The sequence below is a fragment of the Sus scrofa genome, chromosome 7 (assembly GCF_000003025.6).
Source record: "Sus scrofa isolate TJ Tabasco breed Duroc chromosome 7, Sscrofa11.1, whole genome shotgun sequence".
NCBI lineage: Eukaryota > Metazoa > Chordata > Mammalia > Artiodactyla > Suidae > Sus > Sus scrofa.
The window spans coordinates 59,025,954-59,049,856 of record NC_010449.5 but is presented as its reverse complement, the minus strand read 5'-3'; the positions used below and the strand labels follow the sequence as shown (position 1 = coordinate 59,049,856).

Sequence of the window (23,903 nt, the reverse complement as noted above, 5' to 3'; positions counted from 1 at the left end):
CCATTTTGAGTTTATTTTTTTGTATGGTATAAAAGAATGTTCTAATCTCATTCTTCTATATGTAGCTCTCCAGTTTTCCTAGCACCACTTATTGAAGAGGCTGTCTTTTCTCCATGGTATATTCTTACCTCCTTTGTCATAGACTAATTGACCATAGGTGCATGGGTTTATTTCTGGGCTTTCTATCCTGTCCCATTGATCTATATGTTTCTGGTCTGGTGCCAGTACCATACTGTTTTGATGACTGTAGCTTTTTAATATAGTCTGAAGTCAGAGAGCCTAATTCCCCTAGCTCCCTTTTTCTTTCTCAGGATTGCTTTGGATATTGGGGTTTTTTTCTGTGTTTCCATACAATTAAAAAAATTTTTTGTTCTAGTTCTTTGAAAAATGCCACTGGTAGTTTGTTTGTTTGTTTCTTCATTTTGTTTTTTAGGATCATATCTGCAGGATATGGAAGTTCCCAGACTAGGAGTCCAATCAGTTCTGCAGCTGCCAGCCTACAGCAACACCAAATCCTTAACCTACTAACTTAGGCCAGGGATTGAACCCTCATCCTCACGAATACTAGTCAGGTTTGTTACCAGTGAGCTACACTGGGAACTCCAGTAATTTGATAGAGATTGGATTGAATCTGTAGAATGCTTTTGGTAGTATAGTCATTTTTGACAGTACTGATTCTTCCAAGAACATGGTATATATTTCTGTTTGTGTCATCTTTGATTTCTTTTATCAATGTCTTAATAGTTTTCAGAGTACTGGTCTTTTGCCTCCTTAAGTACATTTATTCCCAGGTATTTTGTTCTTTCTCATGCAGTGGTAAATGGAATTGTTTCCTTAATTTCTCTTTCTGGTCTTTCATGTTAGTGTATAGATATGCAAGAGATTTCTGTGTATTTTGTTTCCTGCAACTTTACCAAATTCATTGATGAGCTCTAGTACTTTTCTTATAATATCTTTAGAATTTTCTATGTGTTACATCATACAGTGAATGTTTTACTTCTTTTCCAACCTGGATTCCTTTTATTTCTTTTTGTTCTCTGATTGCTGTGGCTAGGATATCCAAAACTATGTTGAATAGCATTAGTGAGAGTGGACATCCTTGTCTTGTTCCTGATCTTAGAGGAAATGCTTTCAGATTTTCATTGTTGAGAAAGATGTTAGTTGTGAGTTTAAACCTATATTATATTGAGGTAGGTTCCCCTCATGCCCACTTTCTAGAGAGTTTTTATCATAAGTGGGTGTTGGATGTTGTCAAAATTTTTTCTGCATTTATTGAAATGATCACACGGTTTTCATTTTTCAATTTGTTCATGTGGTGTATCACACTGATTTGCAGATACTGAAAAATTCTTGCATCCCTGGGACAAATCCTATTGATCTCAGTGTCTGATTCTTTTAATGATTCAGTTTGCTAGTATTTTGTCAAGGATTTTTGTGTCTATATTAATCATCTATACTGGTCTATAGTTTTTCTTTCTTTTCTTTTCTTTTTTTTTTTGTATTATCTTTATCTGGTTTTGGTATCAGGGTGATGGTGGCCTCATAGAATGGGTTTGGAAGTGTTCCTTCCTCTGCAATTTTTTGGAAGAGTGTCAGAAGGACAGGTGTTAACTCTTTTCTAAATGTTTCATAAAATTTGCCTGTGAAACCAGCTGGTCCTGGACTTTTGTTTTGTGGAAGTTTTTTAATCACAGTTTCAATTTCAGTACTTGTGGAGTTCCTGTCATGGCTCAATGGAAATGAACCTGACTAGTATCCAAGAAGTCACAGGTTTGATCCCTGGCCTTGCTCAATGGGTTAAGGATCCAGCATTGCCATGAGCTGTGGTGTAGGTCACAGACTCGGCTGAGATCCCACATTGATGTGACTGTGGTGTAGGCCAGCAACTACAGCTCCAATTTGACCACTGGCCTGGGAACCTCCATATGCCATGGGTGTCGCCCTATAAAAAAGATCAAAAAAAATTTCAATACTTGTGATTGGTCTGTTCATATTTCTATTTTTTCCTGGTTCAGTCTTTAAAGATTGTACCTTTTTAAGAGTTTGTCCATTTCTTCTAGATTGTCCGTTTTATTGGCATGTAGTTGCTTGTGGTCTTCTCTTATGATCCTCTGTATTTCTGTGGTCTCAGTTATAAGTGCTCCTTTTCATTTCTAATTGTTTTTGATTTAAGCCCTCTTGATGAGTATGGCTAAGGATTTATCAATTTTTTTAACTTTTCAAAGAACCAGCTTTTCGTTTCATTGATATTTTCTATTGTTTTCTTCATCTCTATTTCATGTATCTTGTCTGATCTTTATAATTGCTTTCCTTCTACAAACTGGGTTTTGTTTGTTCTCTCTACTTGCTTTAGGTGTAAGTTTAGGTTGTTTATTTGAGATTTTTCTTGTTTCCTGAGGTAAGATTGAATTCCTATAAAATTCCCTTTACTGTGTCTTATAGGATTTGGATCATCATGTTTTCATTTGTCTATAGGTATTCTTTGATTTCCTATTTGATTTCTTTAGTAATCAATCGGTTGTGTAATAACATTTAGCCTCCATATGTTTGTGTTTTTAAAAATGCTTTTTCTTGCAGTTGATGTCTCATAGTATTTTGGTCAGAAAAGATGCTTGATATAATTTCAATTTTTTAAAATTTCCTGAGGCTTGCTTCGTGGCCCAGGATGTGATCTATCCTGATGAATGTTACCTGTGAAATTGAGAAGAATGTGCATTCTGCTGCTTTTGAATGGAATGTTCTATAAATATCAATTAAGTCCATCTGGTCTTATGTATCAAATTAGGCCCGTGTTTCCTTATTAATTTTCTGTCTGGATAATCTGTCCATTGATGTAAGCAAGGGATTAAAGTCCCCCACTTATTATTGTTACTGTCAGTTTCCCCTTTTATGGCTGTGAGCATGTGCCTTTTATATTGAGGTGTTCCTATTTTGAGGGCATATATATTTACAATTGTTATATCTTCTTCTTGGATTGATCCCTTGATCATTATGAAGTGTCCTTTTTGTAACATTCTTTATTTTAAACTCTTTTTTCCGATATGAGTATTGCTACTTCCAGCTTTCTTTCTTTTTTGGGGGGGGTTCTTTTTGCCTTTTCTAAGGCTGCTCCCACAGCATATGGAGGTTCCCAGGCTAGGGGTCTAATCAGAGCTGTAGCTGCCGGGCTACACAAGAGCCATAGCAACCCAAGATCTGAGCTGCGTCTGTGACCTACACTAGAGCTCAGAGCAATGCCAGATCCTTAACCCACTGAGCAAGGCTAGGGATCGAACCCACAACCTCATGGTTCCTAGTCAGATTCATTAACCACTGAGCCACAATGGGAATGCCTCTTCTCTGGTGATTTGATGACAATCTTTAATGTTGTGTTTAGATTAATTTTTCTTTTGTGTGTATCTATTGTAGATTTTTTGGTTTGTGGTTCCCATGAGGTTTTGATATGACAGTATGCATACATACAAGACTGTTTTAAGTTGCTAATCTCTTAATTTCAACTGCATTTCCAATATCCTGCTTTGTACTTCTTCTTCTCTTCCCATGATTGCTTGTTTTGATATCATATTTGTATGTGGATGATGTCCTGCTTTTACTATATATTTGCCTTTATGGATGAGCTTTCCCATTTGTAATTTTCTTGTTTCTAGTTTTGGCCTTTTCTTTTTCATTTAGATAAATCCCTTTAGCATTTGTTGTAAAGCTGGTTTGGTGGTGCTGAATTCTCTTAGCTTTTGCTTGTCTATAAAATTTTATTTCTCCATCAAATTTGGATGAGAGCCTTTCTAGGTAGAGTATGCTTGGTTGCAGCCTTTTCCTTTTCATCATTTTAAATATACCATAGCATTCTCTTCTGCTCTGCAGAGTTTCTGCTGAAAAATCAGCTGATAACCTTATGAGGATTCCCTTGCATGTTATTTTTTGCTTTTCCTTTGTTTGTCTTTAATTTTTCTCAATTTGATTAATATATGTCTTGGTGTGTTCCTCCTTGGGTTTTTCCTGTATGGGACTCTCTGTTTCCTGGACTTGAATAAGTGTTTCCTTTCCCATGTTAGGGAAGTTTTTGCCTATTATCTCTTCAAATATGTTCTCAGGCTCATTCTCTCACTTCTCCTTCTGGGACCCCTATAATGTTAATGTTGGTGCTTTTAATGTTGTCCCAGAGATCTCTCAGACTGTCCTCATTTCTTTTTATTCTTTTCTTTATTCTGTTCCTTGGCAGTGATTTCCACCAATCTGTCCTCCAGCTCACTTATTCGTTCTTCTGCCTCATTTATTCTGCTCTTGATTCCCTCTAAGAATCAGTTATTATATTGTTTTGTCTCTGTTCTTTAAACCTTCTGGCTCTTTGCTAAATACTTCTTATATCTTCTATGTCTGTGCCTCCATTTTTTTCCCTAGATCTTGGATCATCATTGCTATCATTACCCTGAATTCTTTTTCAGGTAATTTGCCTATCTTCACTTCACTTAGTTGTTCTTCTGGGATTCTATCTTGTTCTTTCTTCTGGAACATATTTCTCTGCCACCTCATTTTGTCTAACTTCCTGTGTTTATGGCCTCCATTCCAGAGGCTGCAAGATTGTAGTTCCACTTGCTTCTGGTGCCCCATGGTAGGTGAGGTCAGTCCAGGAGTTTGTGCAGGCTTCCTGATGGGAATGACTGATGTCTCCACTGATAGGTGGAGCTGAGACTTGTCCTTCTGGTGGGCATGGCCATATAAAAGGGCATGTTTAGAGGCAATTGTGAACTCAGAAGGACTTTAGGCAGCTAGTCAGCTGATGCTTGGGGGTGTGTTACCATTCTGTTGGTTGTTTGGCCTGAGGCGTCCTAGCGCTAGAGCCTGAAGTCTGTTGGGTAAGCTCTCCAGGAGAAGTTCACACTGATGATTATTCCCCGGTGCTCTGCCACCAATGTCCTTGCCCCCACAGTGAGCATCAGCCAATACCCACCTCCCCAGGAGACCCTCCAAGACCCATAGTTACGACTGGCCCAGGTTCCTATGGAGTCACTACTTTGCCCTGGGTCCCAGTGCAATGAGACCTTGTGTGTGCCCTCCAAGAGTGGATTTTCTTTCTCTCCCAGGCCTGTGGAACTCTTGCACTTGGGCCTCACTGGCCTTCAAAACCAAATGCTCTGGGGGCTCCTTCTGATGACGGACCCCCGGGATGGGGAGCCTGATGTGGGGCTCAGAACTCTCACTCCTTTGGGAGAACTTCTGCAATATTACTGTTTTCCACTTTGTGGGTCACCCATCCAGCAGGTATGGGATTTGAGTATATTACCAAAGTATTGCTCCTACTATCTCATTGTGGCTTCTTTGTCTTTGAGTGTAGAATACATTTTTCGGTAGATTCCAGTCTTCTTTGTTGATTGTTTTTCAACAGTTAGTTGTGATTTTAGTGTTTTCATGAGAAGAGGTGAGCTCAAGTCCTTCTACTCCACTATCTTGTTTTCCTCTGAAAAGAAATCTGAAACTATATTTTTTTTACTGCTTTTAAAATTATAGTTGATTTACAGTGCTGTGCCAATTTCTGCTATATATAGCACAGTGCCCCAGTCATTCATATATATACACACATATGATATATACACATTCCTTTTCTTATATTATCTTACATCATGGTCTATCCCAAGACATTGGCTATAGTTCCCTGTGCTATACAGTATATCCAGTCTAAATGTAATTGAAACTCCTTTTTAAAACAATCTGTTCTAACTTCACTTGAGCTTTTCTGTGATTTTTTGGGGGTTTGGAATTAAATTTGCATTTTTAGAATAACTGTTTTCTAAATTAATATGGGGATTTCTGGTCTGGCAAGATAGCAAATGAAGAAAGGAAATGTATATTATATACACATGACTGGATCACTTTGCTATGCAACAAAAATTGGCACAACATTATAAATCAACTATACTTTAATAAAAAAAAATTTAAAAAACTACAGTGGGAAAGATAGAAAATGAAAATCATCTATAAATATTCCTGCTACAAACAAAAAGGTATAAAAATACTACGCTTACTAAAAATCACGTAGCAGAGTTCCTGGTGGCTCAGCACATTAGGATCTGGTGCTGTCACTGTTGTAGTGTGTGTTTGACCCCTGGCCCTAGTACTTCTGCATGCCATGGCCATGACCAAAACAAACAAAACAAAACAGAAATCACATAACTATGGTCACAGGAGAAATGAGAAATCCTCAGATGCCAGAAATGAAGGGGTAACTGGAAAAAAGTTTTGAAAGCTGATAAGCACCTTTCTAAAGAGCTTAGTGGTCCTGAAAACCTTGCTTGGAGATTTTTGTTTTAATAACAAAATTTTGGGCTGGACCCCTGAGCTATTGAAACTGAAACCATTACATAAAGTTGAAATCATTAAGACATTTGCATTGTATGTAAAAGGGCAGAGGACAAAAAAAAAAAAAAAAAATCCAAAAAACCCCAAACCTATGCATCAACACTAAGAGAAAACAAGAGAAGTTCTCCGGCTCTGAGGGCAGGGCAGTGAAAGGGGAGTTATATGTAAAATAATAGTCTTCTCTAAGAATTTGAAACCCCAGGCCTGTACTTTGTGTATGTTTGTGGTCAGACATTCCGAGAAGTATCCAAAATTGTTCCTGGGGTCTGCATTTTAACATACAGTTAAACAGTGGTATTCTATTAGGATATTAAAGATTCAGTGGCAGGAGGAAATGTGTAGTTGGTGGCTTTTGTGTTGAGTGAAGTTGACTGGCTGAGTCTGCTTTTTAATAGGGGGAAAAGGCAAATAACATGTCAATTAAACTCTACAATTTAAAATTTTTAATTCAGTTCATTCTTTGACAAATCAACAAAAACCAGATCTGTATGAATAAAAATATAAAAACCAAAGATATGAAAATAAAACGTTAGCATGCACAAAACATTACCTCAAGTTTTAAGTCCACTTTTTTTCTTTTTTGGCTATGTCCATGGCATGTGGAATTTCCCAGGCCAGGGATTGAACCTACACCACAGCCGCAACCCAGGCTGCTGCAGTGACCTGAGCTGCTGCAGTGACAACTGCCAGATTCTTAACCCTCTGAGCCTCAAGAGAACCCATTAAGTCAACATTACTTAGAGATAGTTTACATACAGTAAAATGTACACTGAAAAATATTGGTCTGGGGTTCCCATTGTGGCGCAGTGGTTAACGAATCCTACTAGGAACCATAAGGTTGCAGGTTCGATCCCTGGCCTCACTCAGTGGGTTAAGGATCCAGCGTTGCCATGAGCTGTGGTGTAGGTCACAGACGCGGCTCGGATCCTGCGTTGCTGTGGCGTAGGCCAGCGGCTACAGCTCCGATTAGACCCATAGTCTGGAAACCTCCATATGCCATGGGAAGTGGCCCTAGAAAAGTCAAAAAAAAAAAAATATATATATATATATATTGGTCCTGGTGTTCTTGGTAAAGCAAATATAAGTCCTTTTTGGAGCAACACTACCAAAACTCATGCCATCCAACAGGAGAAAAGAAAGCTAAATTGAAGATTTCACACAGAGAATTAACAAGTGTTCCTGTAAATAAGCCATTATGAGAAAGAGTAGAACAAACACATCGCAACACCAAAAAATGTCAGATATTATTAGACAATTAAAAAAGAGAAAATAAGCATGATAAAATTTTTTACACTGAAAAGACATCAAGACAAAGAATAACATGATAAAAAAAGAATAGGATGTTTTGAGAAGGATTAAAAATAACTTTTAGAAATAAGAAGTATTGTCACTGAAATTTAAAACTTAAAAGATGTAGGTCCTTGTCAAAAATATTTTGTGGAGTTTCCGTTGTGGCTCGGCAGATTAAAAACCCAACTAGTGGAGTTCCCGTCATGGTGCAGTGGAAGCGAATCCAACTAGGAACCAGGAGGTTGCAGTTCAATCCCTGGCCTCACTCAGTGGGTTAAGGATCTGGCATTGCCATGACCTGTGGTTTAGGTCACAGACACAGCTTGGATCCCACGTTGCTGTGGCTGTAGCATAGGCTGGTAGCCACAGCTCTGATTAGACCCCTAGCCTGAGAACCTCCACATGCCTCCACATGTCTAAAAAGACAAACAAAAACAAAAAACAAGTAGTATCCACGAGGATGCATGTTTGATCTCTGGCCTCACTTAGTGGGTTAATGATCCCACATTGCTGTGAGCTATAGTATAGGTTACAGATGGGGCTTAGATCCCACATTGCTGTGGCTGTGGCGTAGGCCAGCAGCTGCAGCTCTGATTTCACTCCTAGCCTGGGAACTTCCATTTGCTGCATATGCAGCCCTAAAAAGGAAAAAATGTATTTTGTGAATATCTTATCTCAGTTGGTGGCTTGTGTTTTTACTCCCTTAATGGTATTTTTAAGAATTTCTTGAAAGTTTAACTTGTGAAATATTATTTTTATGGTTAATTTTTGTTATGTCCTGTTTAAGAAATCTTTGCCCTAATTTTGCTGTTTTCTTCTGAAAGTTTTATCTTTCACATTTAGGTCCATGATTAATTTTGTATTTTTATGTATAAGGTAAAATAGGAATCAAGGTTCTTATTTTCCATATGAGTATCAGTTGATCAGAACTACTTATTTTTAACCCTATCCCCACTTAATTTCATTGGCAGCTTTGTCATAAACAAAGTAACTTATGTAATGGTCCATTTCTGACTCTATTCTGTCCCAGTGATGTATTTTTCTCTCCTCGTGTCACTACTATAAAACTTGACTTCTGAAGCTTCAGAGTAGGTCTTGGCATCTGGTAGCATTAAGTCCTCCAAGTTTGTTTTGCTTTAACATGGCTTTATCATCAATAGACAACAATTGTTAACTTTTTAATGCTTCTAAAAATATAATTTAATTGAATGAAATAAGGGGTTTTTTTAATTCTTTTTTGGCTGCCCTGAGGCATATGGAGTTCCTGGGCCAGGGATCAGATCCGAGCTGCAAGGACCTACACTGCAGCCGTGGCAACACCAGATCCTTTAACCCCCTGCAACCATCATGGGATTGAACCCACAACCTGTACTACTGCAGTTGGTTTCTCAACCCACTGCACCACAGCGGGAACTCTACCAGTTGTTAACATGTCATAACATTTACCTTATCATTCTTTCCCATCCTCTTTATATGCATATTATTCTCCCTCCCTCTTCCCCAAGCCATTTGAAAGCAAGCTGAGGCTAAGATGTCCTATTGCCCTTAAATATTTCAGTGGGTATTTCCTGAAAACAAGGACATACTTTCCTACATTGCCACAGTACAACCCATTAAAATCAAGAAATGAATATAGTTGTACCATCCCACCTAGAGATATAATTTAAATTTCATCAACTGTCCCAGGTAGATGAAGACTGATGGTTTCATTGCTGTTTTCATAAGTTATGTGGGAGATTTTCACAAAGTTTTTCATATCAGTCATTAATCCCAATAGGCTTGGTTCCCTTTAGTGGAAAATGGTATTTAGAATCCAAGTCTGGATGCTAGGTGTGTTTATTGCCACTGAGATGTTATTTCCAGTGCCTGTCAGTGGATGGACCTAGGAAATATATGTTTACGCACACAAACTCATTCATCTATATTTGCATTTTATATATATATTATGTATATGAAGTAATACATATATGTTCTAATACCAATACTTCAAACTACAATTCAACACTCATATTCTTCTCTAGTCTTCCTTTCCTCTATAATTTTATCTTTCTGCTCCAAAATGTCTCCCATTCTCCACAATAAATATACCTGCATTTACTCATATTGAAATCCATGGTGCCATCGCAGTGGAGACTCTTCAAATTGTGGCTGAGTTATTTTAACATTTAACTGAAAAGTTTCTGATAGTTATGTTACTATCTGGCATAGTAACTGGTAGTTACGTTACTATCTGGCATGAGTTCCAGGCTCATCTTATACATTTCTTGCCACAAACACAAGAATGAGCCATTTGTTAAAAAGCTCAGGTGATTTTTAGTGGGAAGTGAATTTCAATCTGGGCACTAGGGATGCTTCTGGCTACTGGATTGGTCATTATTTCTAAGCTGCTTCAGTGGAGAGAGCTAGGGAGAGATCTAGATTTAGATCTTTACCTATATTCATATCTATCTCTGTACTCATAAAGATAGAAAGAGATAATTTATACAGCTACTTCAAATTCATGACTACAGGGGTTTATATAAACTTGTATATTACATGTTTATTTCCTTTTCCCCACAGAGAATCCTAGTTCTCAAGAACAAGGGGAGAAGTTCCTGTCATGGCACAGCAGAAATAAATCTGACTAGGAAACATGAGGTCACGGGTTTGATCCCTGACCTCACTTATTGGGTTAAGGATCCGGCATTGCCATGAGCTGTGGTGTAGGTCGCAGATGCAGCTCAGATCTGGCGTGGCTGTGGCTGTGGCTAGCAGCTACAGCTCCGATTCGACCCCTAGCCTGGAAACCTCCGTATGCCGTGGGAGCGGCCCTAGAAAAGACAAAAAAGACCAAAAGACCAAAAAAAAAAAAAAAAAAAAGAACATAGGGGATATTCCATGATTACTCATTTACTTTATCCCCCCGCAGCACATGCACAACAGTCTCCAGCATAACAAATATGAGTACTACATCACTGATATAATCATTGAGAAAAAGGTTTTAAATTGTTTGTGCATACCCTTTTCATTCTACCTTTTCTACTCTTTCCTTTTTAGGACTGCACCTGAGGCATATGGAGGTTCCCAGGCTAGAGCTTGAATCAGAGCTGTAGCTGCCAGCCTACGCCACAGCCACAGCAATGCAGGATCTGAGCTGCATCTACGACCTATGCCACAGCTTGTGGCAATGCTGGATCCTTAACCCAATGAGTGAGGCTAGGGATCCACATCTTCATGGTTACTAGTCAGGTTCGTAACCTGCTGAGCCACAATGGGAACTCCCTCTACTCTTTTTATTCTAACAGATAAAATGTATTATCTGAGTCTATTCCCATTAAATACTTTACTTTCTTCCTCTTAACCCTTTCAATTCTCCAAAGAATCCTATGTTTCATGTTCACCATTGGTTGGTTTTTTTTACAACTAAAACTCATTCTCTATTGGGTTTCTCAGAAAGGGCAATGATATTCCCTGAGTTTGTTTTTGTTTTTGTTTTTTGTCTTTTTAGGGCCACACCCACGGCATATGGAGATTCCCAGATTAGGGGTCGAATTGGAGCTACAGCTGCTGGCCTACACCACAGCCACAGCAACATCAGATCCGAGCCACGTCTGCAACCTACACCACAGCTCATGGCAACGCCGGATCCCTAACCCACTGAGTGAGGCCAGGGATCGAACTCACAACCTCATGGTTACTAGTCGGGTTCGTTAACCACTGAGCCCTGATGGGAACTCCCAAGATATTTTTATATTAATAGCAGTGTGTGTGTGTGTGTGTCCTTTATACTTGAAAATCAATTTTCTAAATATAAAATCAATTTTCTAAATATAAAATCCTTGGCTTGAGATATTTTCTTCTGATGATGAAAACCTTATTTTCTTTCCCTTACAAGTTAAGTTACTTGATCTTTTTGCCTAGCTACCTAAGTTTTTTTTCCCTTCTTTTCTTAACCAGCAAATTTAACAGACTATGTCTTGGTGTTGCTTGTTCTGGGTTAATAGTGTCTGACATGTGGTATGCTCTGGTCACTGCTGTGGCTCAGTTGCAGTCCCTGGCTCCCGGAACTTCCACATGCCTTGGGTACAACCAAAAAAAGAAAAAACATAAGACAGAGCCAACAGGCACATGAAAAGACATTCAACATCACTCTTCAGGGAAATGCAAATCAAAACTACAGTGAGATATTACCTCATACCTGTCAGAATGGCTGTCGTCAAAAAGGCAGTTGTCAGCAAGGATATAGAGAAAAGAGAACCCTTTTTGGTGGGGATGTAAATTGGTGCAGCTACTGTGGAAAATAGTATGGAGTTTCCTCCAAAAATGAAAAATAGAAATACCAAGTGATCCAGCACTTCTATTCTTGGATATTTATCCAAGGAAAGCAAAAAACTCTAATTAGGAAAGATGTATGCACCCCTATGTTCACTGCAGCATTATTTACAGTAGCAAGATATGGACTATTGTGTGTGTATATATACACATACACATACGAATGCATACGTATCAATCACATTTTCTTTATCCATTCATCTTTTTTTTTTTTTTTTTTTTTGTCTTTTTGCTATTTCTTGGGCCGCTCCTGTAGCATATGGAGGTTCCCAGGCTAGGGGTCGAATCGGAGCTGTAGCCGCCGGCCTACGCCAGAGCCACAGCAACTCAGGATCCGAGCCGTGTCTGCAACCTACACCACAGCTCACAGCAACGCCGGATCATTAACCCAGTGAGCAAGGGCAGGGCCCGAACCCGCAACCTCATGGTTCCTAGTCGGATTCGTTAACCACTGCGCCACGACGGGAACTCCTCCATTCATCTATTGATGGAACTTTAGCTTGCATCCATGTCTTGGCTATTATAAATAATGCTGCAGTGAACATAGGGGCACATATATCTTTTCTAATGAGAGTTTTTTGCTTTCCTTGGATAAATATCCAGGAATAGAATTGCTGGATCACTTGGTATTTCTATTTTTCATTTTTGGAGGAAATTCCATAACGTATATATATATATATAAGACATGGTGACACGGCTTCCTCTCAGATGCGCATCACTCAAAGCCCTGTTTGCCTGCATCCTGGCATGCTGCTGATCTGGACTACCAGTGTCTCTGAAGGCCACCAGAGGAGCAGACCACATAGCTCTGCTGTCTGGAAAAAGTAGGAAATGCCTTGGTAGTGGCGGTGCACGGGATCAGATGCTGGCCATCTGGAGGGTGCAGAGTGTACAAAGCTCTGCAGGTCCCAGGCTGTCCCCACAGAAGCGTATGGGTCTGGGTGAATACATGAGTGTGCGCACTTCCATGCTAAAGAGGGCTGTTATGCTCCAATCTGGCCAAAGCACTGGAACTGACTCCTCTTCCCATACCAGGACATGCCAAGTGAGCACCAGGACAGCAGAAGGCAGGCTGCCTTGGGAGCAGGCAGTGGCCCAGGGATTGGCTTTACTCAGCAGCTATGTATAGTGCTGGCAGAGGGCGTTCCTTGGGAACTCTCACTTTGAGTCAGGGAGTGCATCTGTCCTGTAATTTTCCAAGGGGAGAGATGAAAATCTGAGTTTGGAGAGTAGCTAGAGCTGATTCTGGAGCCGCGCCTGTGCCTTTCTGTTCTTCCTCCTGAAATCTGTTCTCCCTCCTCCAGGTGGCTTCCTGTTTGAAGGGCTCTCCGATGAGGAGGATGACTTTCACCCAGTAAGTGGCCCGGCTGCATGCCAGTTGGGGGAGATGGTGCCAGGGATGCATCCCACCCTGGGACCCGGCACGCCCCCTCAGGGAGGTGGTCCGAGGCCCTTTGGTGGCCCAGCTGTGTCCTGCTCTTGCTTTCTGAACCTGGCGGCTTGGGGAGTGTCCCCAAGAACGGTTCCTGGAGCGGGCTGGGGTTCATCTGGGCTGTCCCAGGGCTGCTCCCTGATCTGGGTGCCTCCCTTGTCCAGAGTGCCAGGTCCACGCCCTCGAGCAGCACGTCCAGCTCCCGCCCAGCTTCCCTGGGGTACAGTGGAGCCGCCGGACCCCGGCCCATCACTCAGAGCGAGCTGGCCACGGCCCTGGCCCTGGCCAGCACTCCGGAGAGCAGCTCTCACACGCCAACTCCTGGCACCCAGGTATGGAGAGAGGGCGGGAAGAACGTGGCCTGGCCCCCACGGGAGAAGGTCCCAGGTCTGCTGACTCTGGTGCTAGATCCGCTTTGAGCTGAGTTCTGCCTGGTGCCCTGGTGGGTTTCCCACTGCAGCTCAGGCGACCTCCCCCTCATCTGCCTTCAGGGCTCAGAGGTCCGGGGATCAGCACAGTCCTGACGGACTCCTCCTCCCAGCAGTGTGGAAGACCCTCCCCTCAAGTACTGTGCCCTCACGTTTCCCTGAAAGGGGCCAAACACCACAGGCTTAAGCCTTCCCAGCGGCCGTCACTCCAGCTTCCGAGTCCATCCCTCCCGGTGCTGGGTCCTAGGCTAGGTCAGGGGCTTGATTCATCTCACTGGAGCGAAAGAGAACAGCACCTTTCCTGGCCACACATGGAGCTCTTCGATGCCTCTGTGTGGTTGACCAACGCAGGCCCCTGTTGGGAGGCAGTCAGCGGGCACCCAGGGGCAGCCTGGGGTGAGGCGACAGCAGTGGGTGCGGGCTGGGAGATCGAGGTGGCTCTGAGGGTGGCACTGACTCTGGTTTGTCTCTAGGGCCATTCCTCTGGGACCTCCCCAATGTCCTCAGGCGTCCAGTCAGGGACGCCCATCACCAACGATCTGTTCAGCCAAGCCCTACAGCATGCGCTGCAGGCCTCCGGGCAGCCCAGCCTTCAGGTCAGTCTTCCCACTCCTGGTGTCCACGCGGCTCTTTGTCACCTTGGACACTGAGCTTTTTGTGCTCTGTGGAGGCCCTTCCCACTTGGCCTGCTTTGCTCCAGGACAGCTGGGCCATGACAGTGTGACAGGAGAGGATGCCCGCAGCAAGGGCGGTTGTCCCTGTGGCTTCCACTCCTGCACCCAGTGACCACCGCCTGGCCCCAGGGACCACCTGGCTAGGATGCTTGTGGCAGTTGTGGTCGAGGAGTCGCTCATGCGTTCTGTGAGTGTTGATGAGCTGCTGAGCAGGTATAGACCAGATCCAGGTCCAACTTCTGGGGAAGAGACGAGTGGTCCTCATCCCTGCCATGTCATGGAGGGGCGCCAGGCAGCTCAGGCTTGAGGTGAAGGCCTGGGTCTGGCAAAACTTTTCTGAGAAGGAGATGTTTGGGCTGACTGTCAAAGAATTAGTTGGAGGTTAGCCAGGCGGGGAAAAGGGTGTTTGGTTGAGGTGGGGAGTGTCCAGGCAGAGGCAGCCAACCTTAAAAATGACCTATGTTAGTTCACCTATGACTTTCTACCCACAAGCCTGGTTTTGAAATCATAGTGCCTGCCACACTCTGCATATTGTTCCTGGGGTCAATAATGAGACTTAGCTTAATGTCTCATCCTATTCCTAAATTCTCAGCCAGATCTATCACTCTGAGAAAAATATTTTCTTCCTGTTATCATTCCTGGTATCATTATCAGATCCCTATTTTTTAAATCATCTCTGGACAGAACTAGAAATTCTCACACTAAGTGAGGTAAGTCAGAAAGAGAAAGACAATCCATACAATATCACTTACATGTGGAGTCTAAAATATGGCACAGGAGTTCCCGTCGTGGCTCAGTGGTTAACGAATCCGACTAGGAACCATAAGGTTGCGGGTTCGGGCCCTGCCCTTGCTCAGTGGGTTAAGCGATCCGGCGTGGCCGTGAGCTGCGGTGTAGGTTGCAGACGCGGCTCGGATCCCACGTTGCTGTGTCTCTGGCGTAGGCCGGTGGCTACAGCTCCGATTCGACCTCTAGCCTGGGAACCTCCATATGCCACAGGAGCGGCCCAAGAAAAAGCAAAAAAAAATAAAAAATAAATAAATAAAATAAAATAAAATATGGCAGAAATGATCTGTCTACAAAACAGAAACATCATGGACATGGAAGGCAGACTCGTGTTTTCCAGGATGGAGAAGAGAGAGAGGGGGACAGATGGGGAGTTCGGGGTTGGTAGATGCAAACTGTTACATTTAGAACGGATGGGTGATGGGGTCCTGCTGTACAGCACAGGGAACTGTGTCTGGTCTCTTGGGTTAGAACATGATGGAAAATGAAAAAAAAAAAAGTCTGTATGGGTGGCTGGGTCACTTTGCTTACAGCAGAAATTGAAGGAACATTGTAAATCAACTATAATTTTTTAAAAAAAATTTTTTTAATGACCTCTGGGGAATTCCCCTCATGGCTCAGCAGAAACGAATCTGGCTAGTATCCATAAGAACACAGGTTTGATTCCTGCCCTCGCTCAGTGGGTTAAGGGTCTGGCACTGCTGTGAGCTGTGGTGTAGGTCACAGTCGCAGCTCAGATCTGACCCCTAGCCTGGGAAACTCCACATGTCATGGGTGTGGCCCTAAAAAGACAAAAAAATGAAAATGATCTCTGGAATTCCCACTGTGGCTCAGCGGGTTAAGAACCCAACTAATACCCACAAGAATGCAGGTTAGATGCCTGGCCTCTCTCAGTGGATCTAGCATTACCAAAGGTGTATCATAGGTCACAGATGAGGCTCGAATCCCAAATTTCTGTGGCTGTGGCATAGGCCAGCAGCTGCAGCTCCAATTCAACCCCTAGCCTGGGAACTTCCATCTGGCATGGGTGCAGTCCTAAAAAGAAAAAAAAAATTGAGCTCCGATGAAAGGCCATGAGTCTTAGCTACATTGTCCTGGTTCATCTCGCTTTCAAATTGAGTATTGAGGCACTTTCCACCCCAAAATTCTATACCAGGAAGGAATTTGCTTTGCACATTACTTCACAATAGCCAAAAGGTAGAAGTAACCCAAGTGTTCATCAAGAGATGAATGAATAAAAAAAAAATTGTATATACATACAATGGAGTATCATTCAGCCTTAAATTGGAAGGAAATTCTGACACATGCTACAGTATGGATGAACCTTGAGGACATTATGCTAAGTGAAATAAGCCAGTCACAAAATAACTGTTTGAGGAGTTTCCATTGTGGCGTAGCAGAAATGAATCTGACTAGAAACCGTGAGTTTTTGGGTTCAATCCCTGGCCTCGCTCAGTGGGTTAAGGATCTGGCATTGCTGTGAGCTGTGTTGTAAGTTGCAGATGCAGCTCAGATCTGGTGTTGCTGTGGCTGTGGCATAGGCCGGCAGCCTGGGAACTTCCATATGCCATGGGTGCAACCCTGAAAAAAAATGCAAAAAACAAAAAAGCTGTTTGATTCCACTTATATAAGATATCTAAAATAGTCAGATTCATAGAGACAGAAAGTAAAATGGTGGTTGGCAAGGGCTGGGGAGCAGGGAGCATTGAGGAGTTGTTTCATGGGTACAGGGTTTCAGTTTGGGAAGATAAAAAAGTTCTAGAGATGGTGGTGATGGTTGCACAATAATGTGAATGTACTTAATGCCTCTGATCTGTGCACTTAGCTGGTTAGAATGGGAAATTTCTTGTTATGTATATTTTACCACAGTTTTAAAAAATACATAGAAGACCCTGCCACCACCACCAAAAAAGGGAACACATCAAAATTTTAGTGATTCCACCCAACTCAGTACTGTAACTCTTCCAACCCCCCACTTGGCTGGAGACTGTTCTATGAATAGAGATTATGAGTTCACTAAAATGGTTGTAAAATATAAAAATATGTCTTGCTGCATATGTGGGTCTCTTTCTTCTTCTAGAGCCTGAAATAAAAATGGATAAAGAAGAAATTACTACCTTTATGGCTGAACATCTATTTTAGAAATGTTCAAGTGCCTATTTTATGCAAGGCACTCTGCCAGGAGTGGTGGAAGATGTGAAAATGCAGCATATACAAGAAGTTCATAATCTGGAAGGGGAAATGTCCATGCATAAATTTTTCCATGAATAATTTTTTTTTGACTGCACCCACGACATATGGAAGTTCCCAGGCCAGGGATCAAATCTGAGCCACAGCTGCAACTTATGCCACAGCTGCAGCAATGCTGGATCCTTAACCTGATAGCCACAGCAGGAGCTCCCAATTTTTTTGTGAATAATTTTAATACATATGAAATATAAAATGTACCCTCTTCTGTGCCCTTAAAGCACCCGGTACTTCTCTCAGTTATTATATGTGTTTCTCTCAGCTATTGTATTGTATGTGTTGTATGTGTGATTAAATGTGTATCATATGTGTATTGTATTGTTATTAACTTCATTTTTCTTTTGTCCACAACTTGGTTGTGTTGATGCTTAATTCATCATCCTCTCTGTATCCATGCCCTTTACTAAGTAACTTTGCCATGCTGCCCACCATGAGTAGAGTGACCTGCCCACCCTTGATTCTAGTTTCCACCATGTGACTTGCTTTGGCCAATAGAATGTAAGCAGTTATGATGGAAGCAGAGGCTTTAAAGGGACTTGAACACTGGGAGTTAACCTTTTGCACCTCTGCCATCACCACGAGAACATGCCTGGGCTAGGCTGCTGCAAAGCTGAGTCTCCTAAACTGCCTTAAGACAGGCCAGCCTAGGCTAGCTGTCTGCCAGATGACCTTATAGACATATCACAGAGCACAGTACAGATTATCATTGCATAACCTGATGAATTGTTTACAAAGTGTACACATCTATATAATCACTACCCAGAGCAAAAAGGAGAATGTTAGCAGCATTTTATAAGAAATTTGCTTGCCCTCCACCCCCACTCTGGTCATTACCACCCTCCTCCTCCAAAGGTAACCATTATCTTGACTTCTAACCATAGATTAGCTTTTGCCTACTCTTAATTTTTTCTAAATGGAATCATACCATATATAGTCTTTTGTGTCTGGCTTCTTTCATTTAACATTCTATTAATGAGATTATTCCAGATTGTTGTGAGCAGCAGTAGTCCTTCCTTTGTTTTCATTGCTTTATAGTGTAGCATGGTGTGGATATAAGACAATGTATTTATTAATTCTACCTCTGATGTCTATTTGGATTATTTCTGTTAGAACCATTAGAAATAATGCTTCAATGACTATTCTTTTTTTTTTTTTTTTTTTTTTTTTTTTTTTTGCTTTTTAGGGCTGCACCCACGACGTATGGAAGTTCCCAGGCTAGGGGTCAAATCAGAGCTATAGCTGCTGGCCTACGCAACAGCCACAGCAACACAGGATCTGAGCTGAGTTTGCGACCTGCATCTCAGCTTGTGGCAATGCCAGATCCTTAACCCACTGAACGAGGTCAGGGATCGAACCCACATCCTCATGCATCCTAGTCGGGATTGTTAACGGCTGAGCCATGAAGGGAACTCCTGCAATGACTATTCTTACATATGTCTTTTGGTAAGCATATGTATGCATTTCTGTTCCATATAGGTAGGAGTAGAATTGCCAGGATACAGGATAATGTATTTTCAGCTTAGTACATAATGCCAAACAGACTTCCCAAACAGCTGCACTAATTACACTCCCAGAAGAATTGTCCAAGTCCCACTTCCTCCATATCCTTGCCAACACTGAGTATTATAGGTCTTTTTAATTTTAGCCATTCTGATGGGAATATAGTAATAATTCATTTTGATTTTAATTTATAGCTCCTTTATAACTAACAAGCATCCATACATTTTCATATGAACATTTGAATATCCTCTTGTGTGAAGTGTCTGTTCATGTAAGATTGAAGTTTGTGCTTCATAGACTCTTCCACTGTTGAAGCAAAAGGGCAGCTAGGCAAGGTCATGAAGCTCACATCAAAAGATCCTGAAGATGAAAAAGAACTTTGCATCTACTCAAACCAAGTCTTATCAGCATCAGGAATGATACAGTGGGATTCCAGCCTAAGACACTGAACTCTACGAAGCCTCAAATCGGAACCCAAGAAATAGGCGATGGGTTGGACACATGGCAACATGGGGATCTTCAAGGAAAACCTACTGGCTGGTTGCTAAGAGTCGAAAGTTGTCAGATAGCCTGGAGACACCAGGACTTCAGGGTCTGATTCTCAGCCACACAGGCTCAGAAAAGAGCTTTTGCTGACACAGTGAGTCAGAAATCAATGTAAAATTCAGAATACTGATGTACTAATTCACACCATGAACCAGAATTGCCAAGCATTCCAGTCGCTGATTAGGATACTTACTCCGTGTAAGAAAACAACTTGAGAGGTCAAATACAATCAGAAGGCTGAGGTGAGCTGGAACCAGAGCACCAGAATGGGAGAATAGCAGGAATGTGCTTCCAAGACACACAGTGAAAAGGATCTGCCGCTAGAACTGGACAGGATGTTACCTTGGGCCAGATCTCCCAACCAATGCTCAGATCAAGACTGACAATGTCCCTTCAGTGACTTTCCTTTTTTCCAGTGCTAATCCCCTTTCTGACTGACTCCTTTTTTTTTTTTTTTTTTTTTTCCTTTGTCTTTTTTAGAGTTGCCCCCATGGCATATATAAGTTCCCAGGCTAGGGGTCGAATCAAAGCTGCAGTAACCAGCCTATGCCACAGCCACAGCCATGCCAGATCCTAGCCAAGTCTGCAACCTACACCATAGCTCATGGCAGTGCCAGATCCTTAACCCACTGAGGGGGACCAGAGATCAAACCAGTGACCTCATACATACTAGCCAGGTTTGTTACCACTGAGCCACAATGGGAACTCCTGACTCCTTCTTTCTTTAGATACCCTGAGGACATTTGTTGGTTGTCTTCCTATCGTCTATTGCCCCACCTCTCTCCCCAGAGGTCAGTGGCCCCCTTTCAACAGACCATACTTTCCACTGGAGAATCCGATCCTTGTAGTTCCTAGAATGGTGCAATCCTAGATCTAGGTTTAGAGCTCACCACCTAGGCTAAGCCAATCAGTGCATTCCATCCTCTGAGCCCAGTGATAGGTTGAGCATATCAGCTGCAAATCCTGAGATCCTGATGCTCTGTATTTCCCCTTGGGAGCCATTTGAGAGCAACAAGGGGAGTCAGCCCCGGATTATTCTGACATGGAGGAAGGCAGAGTGGAGAGGTGGAGAAAAATTTGATTCGTAATGATTTCCTTATTCCATTGGATCAAGCAAGCGCAGCCTCTGGACTTGTCAGTTACTTGAGCCAAGATATTCCTCTCCTTTCTTTTTTTTTTTTTTTTTTTTTTTTGACTTTTTGCCTTTTCTAGGGCCACTCCCACAGCATATGGAGGTTCCCAGGCTAGGGGTCCAATCAGAGCTGTAGCCACCGGCCCACGCCAGAGCCACAACAACGCAGGATCCTAGCCGCATCTGCAACCTTCACCACAGCTCACGGCAACGCCGGGTCCTTAACCCACTGAGCAAGACCAGGGATCAAACCCACAACCTCATGGTTCCTAGTCAGATTCGTTAACCACTGCGCCACAACGGGAACTCCAAGATATTCCTTTTCCGATATAAAACAGTTTGCATTGGTCTGACAGACCTAGCTGACTATCCAAAATTTAGTCTCCTCCTCTTCTTTACTTACAGAACACCTATTTTATTCATAGTTTAAAAATATTAATCTCCCCTACTCCCCTGAGCTAAGAGTGGCAGTGTGGCCAAGAAGATGCTAATTTAAATCCCTGGGTAGTACTTCTGGACAAGTGATTAATTTCCTGATTTACAAAAGCGGGAGGTGCAGATTCAACCGGCATATGCCTTCTGCCTTCCCTAACCCCCTTCTTCCTGCCTGCAAAGCAGACACAATATCCAAGAGTGACAGGCAACTTGTGATCATAAAGCCAAAACACAAACACTAAGGATGGCAGAAGACAGAAGAAGGCTGATTCCTTGAGCAGCTATTCCAGTTCCCAGACTCCCTACCCTAGACTCCTCATAACATGAGAAGAGTAAACCCCTTATTGCTTTAGCCACTTTGTCAGGTTTCTGTTAAAGCAGCTAGATACAGTCCTATCACTTAGAGAATTCAGTATACTGAAGTGGGATGCTGCAAGGATCTGAAACATGGATATTGTTGAGTTGTAGAGATGAGCTTTTGGGCTGTGAGGATAGATGCATTGCAGACTGGAATGCCAGTGACCTTGTTATACAGTGATGGAACATTTGGTCAATTTGCTTTTCTATGGGAGATATCCCACACACCAACCAAGTCTTTTGTGTTAGGGAAAATAGCTAGAATGATTCAGAATGTTAGCACACGCTGGTGACTTTGTTCCATTTTTCAACAAAGTCCCGAAGGAGACTAATGAACGAGAGTTATCCAAGCTGAAGTAAAACAGGAAGGAAGTACCACTTCACTAAGGAAAACTCTTTGCTTGGGCCTGCAAATCCCCTTTGAGCATCTCATAATTTGAGACTTGCAGGGCCCAAAAAATAATCATCGCTTTTGTTTTGCAAATAGGATTGGTGGACACCAAGAAGCTTAGAAGATGAGACTAGTGTCCTGGGCCTTTTCCTAAGCACCTTTTTTTAAGAATCACTGCTCTACAGAGGAAGAAGAGTCTGCAGAATGTTCTTTTCTGCCTAGAGCCTTTTGTTTCCAATTGTCTCAAGTCAATGAGCATTAAGTTGAAGGCTAGAATAGGCAAAGCACCAGAGGCCAACCACAGAGGAGGATTTTCAGATTTAAAGAATATGGCTACATAAGAACTTTGGGTGTAGCTACTCACACATAGGATTGAGGAAGGGGCAAATAGATTGGAAGCCTACAACAATTTTGAAGGAATCATATCACCAAAAATGAAAATGTAAGGACCTGACCAGCAAAACTTCATCATTTTTCAACCCCAGGTCCCTCAACACACACGACAGAAAAGGCATCCTCCCCAAAATTCACTTCAGATATGGTTAAAGAAGGTGATGCACAAGAAGCATCTCAAAAGAAGATGGAACTTGGACCAGGGAACACAATGGAACAGTTCCTCCCAGAGAGCAGGTTGGCTAAGTATGGAAATTACTGTCAGGCAGGGAGTGCTGCCTGTTCCTGTCTATAGCAGAATCTGGTATTTGCCATAGTTGTAATATTTGCAATAGTTTTGTTATGTTTCCCATTCCTCTCTTTCCCATGTGGGAGTTTAATGTTGTTCCTTCTTCACTATTTCTCCACTATTATATGTGGAATATTTGGGGTGAAGTAACTTGGTTTTTAGTGTCTAGGTTACAGGACTATGTATGAGGATTCACAGCAGAATCCTCATACATAGTCCTGTAATGGGGAAAACTGCATATATCTAGAGATTCTGATTTTTGAGATGGATGCAGTGTCTGGATAAGACTTTAGAACTGTCCCCAGTAAGGAGGGTATATACTCTGTATATAGGAGGATGAATTGCCAAAAGTCTAGCCTGTGGCAGTCACTGCTTTCTTTCTGCCCAGTAGTCATTCTCCACGTCTTCTTTTCCACCGGAACCCTAAATTTGTTAGAGAAAGCAATGTGCCCAGCTAAAAATGACACCAAAGTTTTCTGGCCATTGAGACATAAGGAAAACTCTGCCAAAGATACCTGGAAAAGCTTTGCTTTCTGGTTATAAGTATCATTCCTTCTCTCCTTTTCACTTATTTCTCCTTATCTTGCCTAGAATCAGATGGAACTTGAATCTTTGGAAAAGAACAGAGAGCATTGGAAATGGTAAATATGGGAATAAATTGCATGTGGCTATTTAAAAATAATGTGGGGGTTTCCTTTTTCATGCTCTGGAACCTTTTAAGTAGCTTTAAAATTTTGGTAGATTCTCCTAGGAATTCTTCTGGGCCTTGTTAATTTTTGAGGAGTGATCATTTAATTTCTTTAAATTTTTTGTTTAATAAGGTCAATTTTGGCAAGTAATACTTTCCTAAGAAATTATCTTTAATCTAGGTTTTCAAATGTGTTTGTCTAGACTAATGAAAAGTAGTATTTTTTTTTTTGCTTTTTAGGGCCACATCCACAGCATATGGAGGCTCCCAGGCTAGGGGTCTAATTGGAGCTGTAGCCGCCAGCCTACACCACAGCCACAGCAACGCCAGATCTGAGCTGCGTCTGCAACCTACACCACAGCTCATCGCAACACCAGGTTCTTAACCCACTGAGTGAGGCCAGGGATCAAACCCACAACCTCATGATTTCTAGTCGGATTCATTTCTGCTGTGCCACAACGGGAACTCCAAAAGTAGTATCTTAAGACTTTTAATGTTTCTTCTGTTTCAGTGCTATTTCCTCCTTATCATTTCTTATTTTCCATACTTAAGCCTTTTCCTTTTTTTCCCTGATCAGGTTAGCTAATAGTTTGTCTCTTTGAATGATTTTTTTTTTTTCCTGAGAACCATTTGGACTTCTTAATTCATTT

At 42.0% G+C, this 23,903-nt stretch overlaps 1 protein-coding gene across 3 annotated transcripts in view; it reads left to right on the top strand.

Annotated features, from left to right (window-relative positions):
* The window catches only part of LOC100525054 (translation initiation factor IF-2), a 63,761-nt gene that overhangs the window by 20,742 nt on the left and 19,116 nt on the right, over window positions 1–23,903 (top strand). For 2 of the 3 annotated variants that reach the window (XR_002345827.1, XM_021099057.1), the window contains exons 3-6: window positions 13,260–13,309; window positions 13,552–13,719; window positions 14,289–14,411; window positions 23,157–23,206. Coding sequence is in view for 2 of the 3 variants with exons in the window: in XM_021099057.1 (XP_020954716.1) it covers window positions 13,287–13,309; window positions 13,552–13,719; window positions 14,289–14,411; window positions 23,157–23,206 (364 nt within the window). In the remaining variant the exon portion in view is untranslated. The remainder of the gene's footprint in view (window positions 1–13,259; window positions 13,310–13,551; window positions 13,720–14,288; window positions 14,412–23,156; window positions 23,207–23,903) is intronic. The other variant, XM_013978077.2, reaches the window with a different exon arrangement.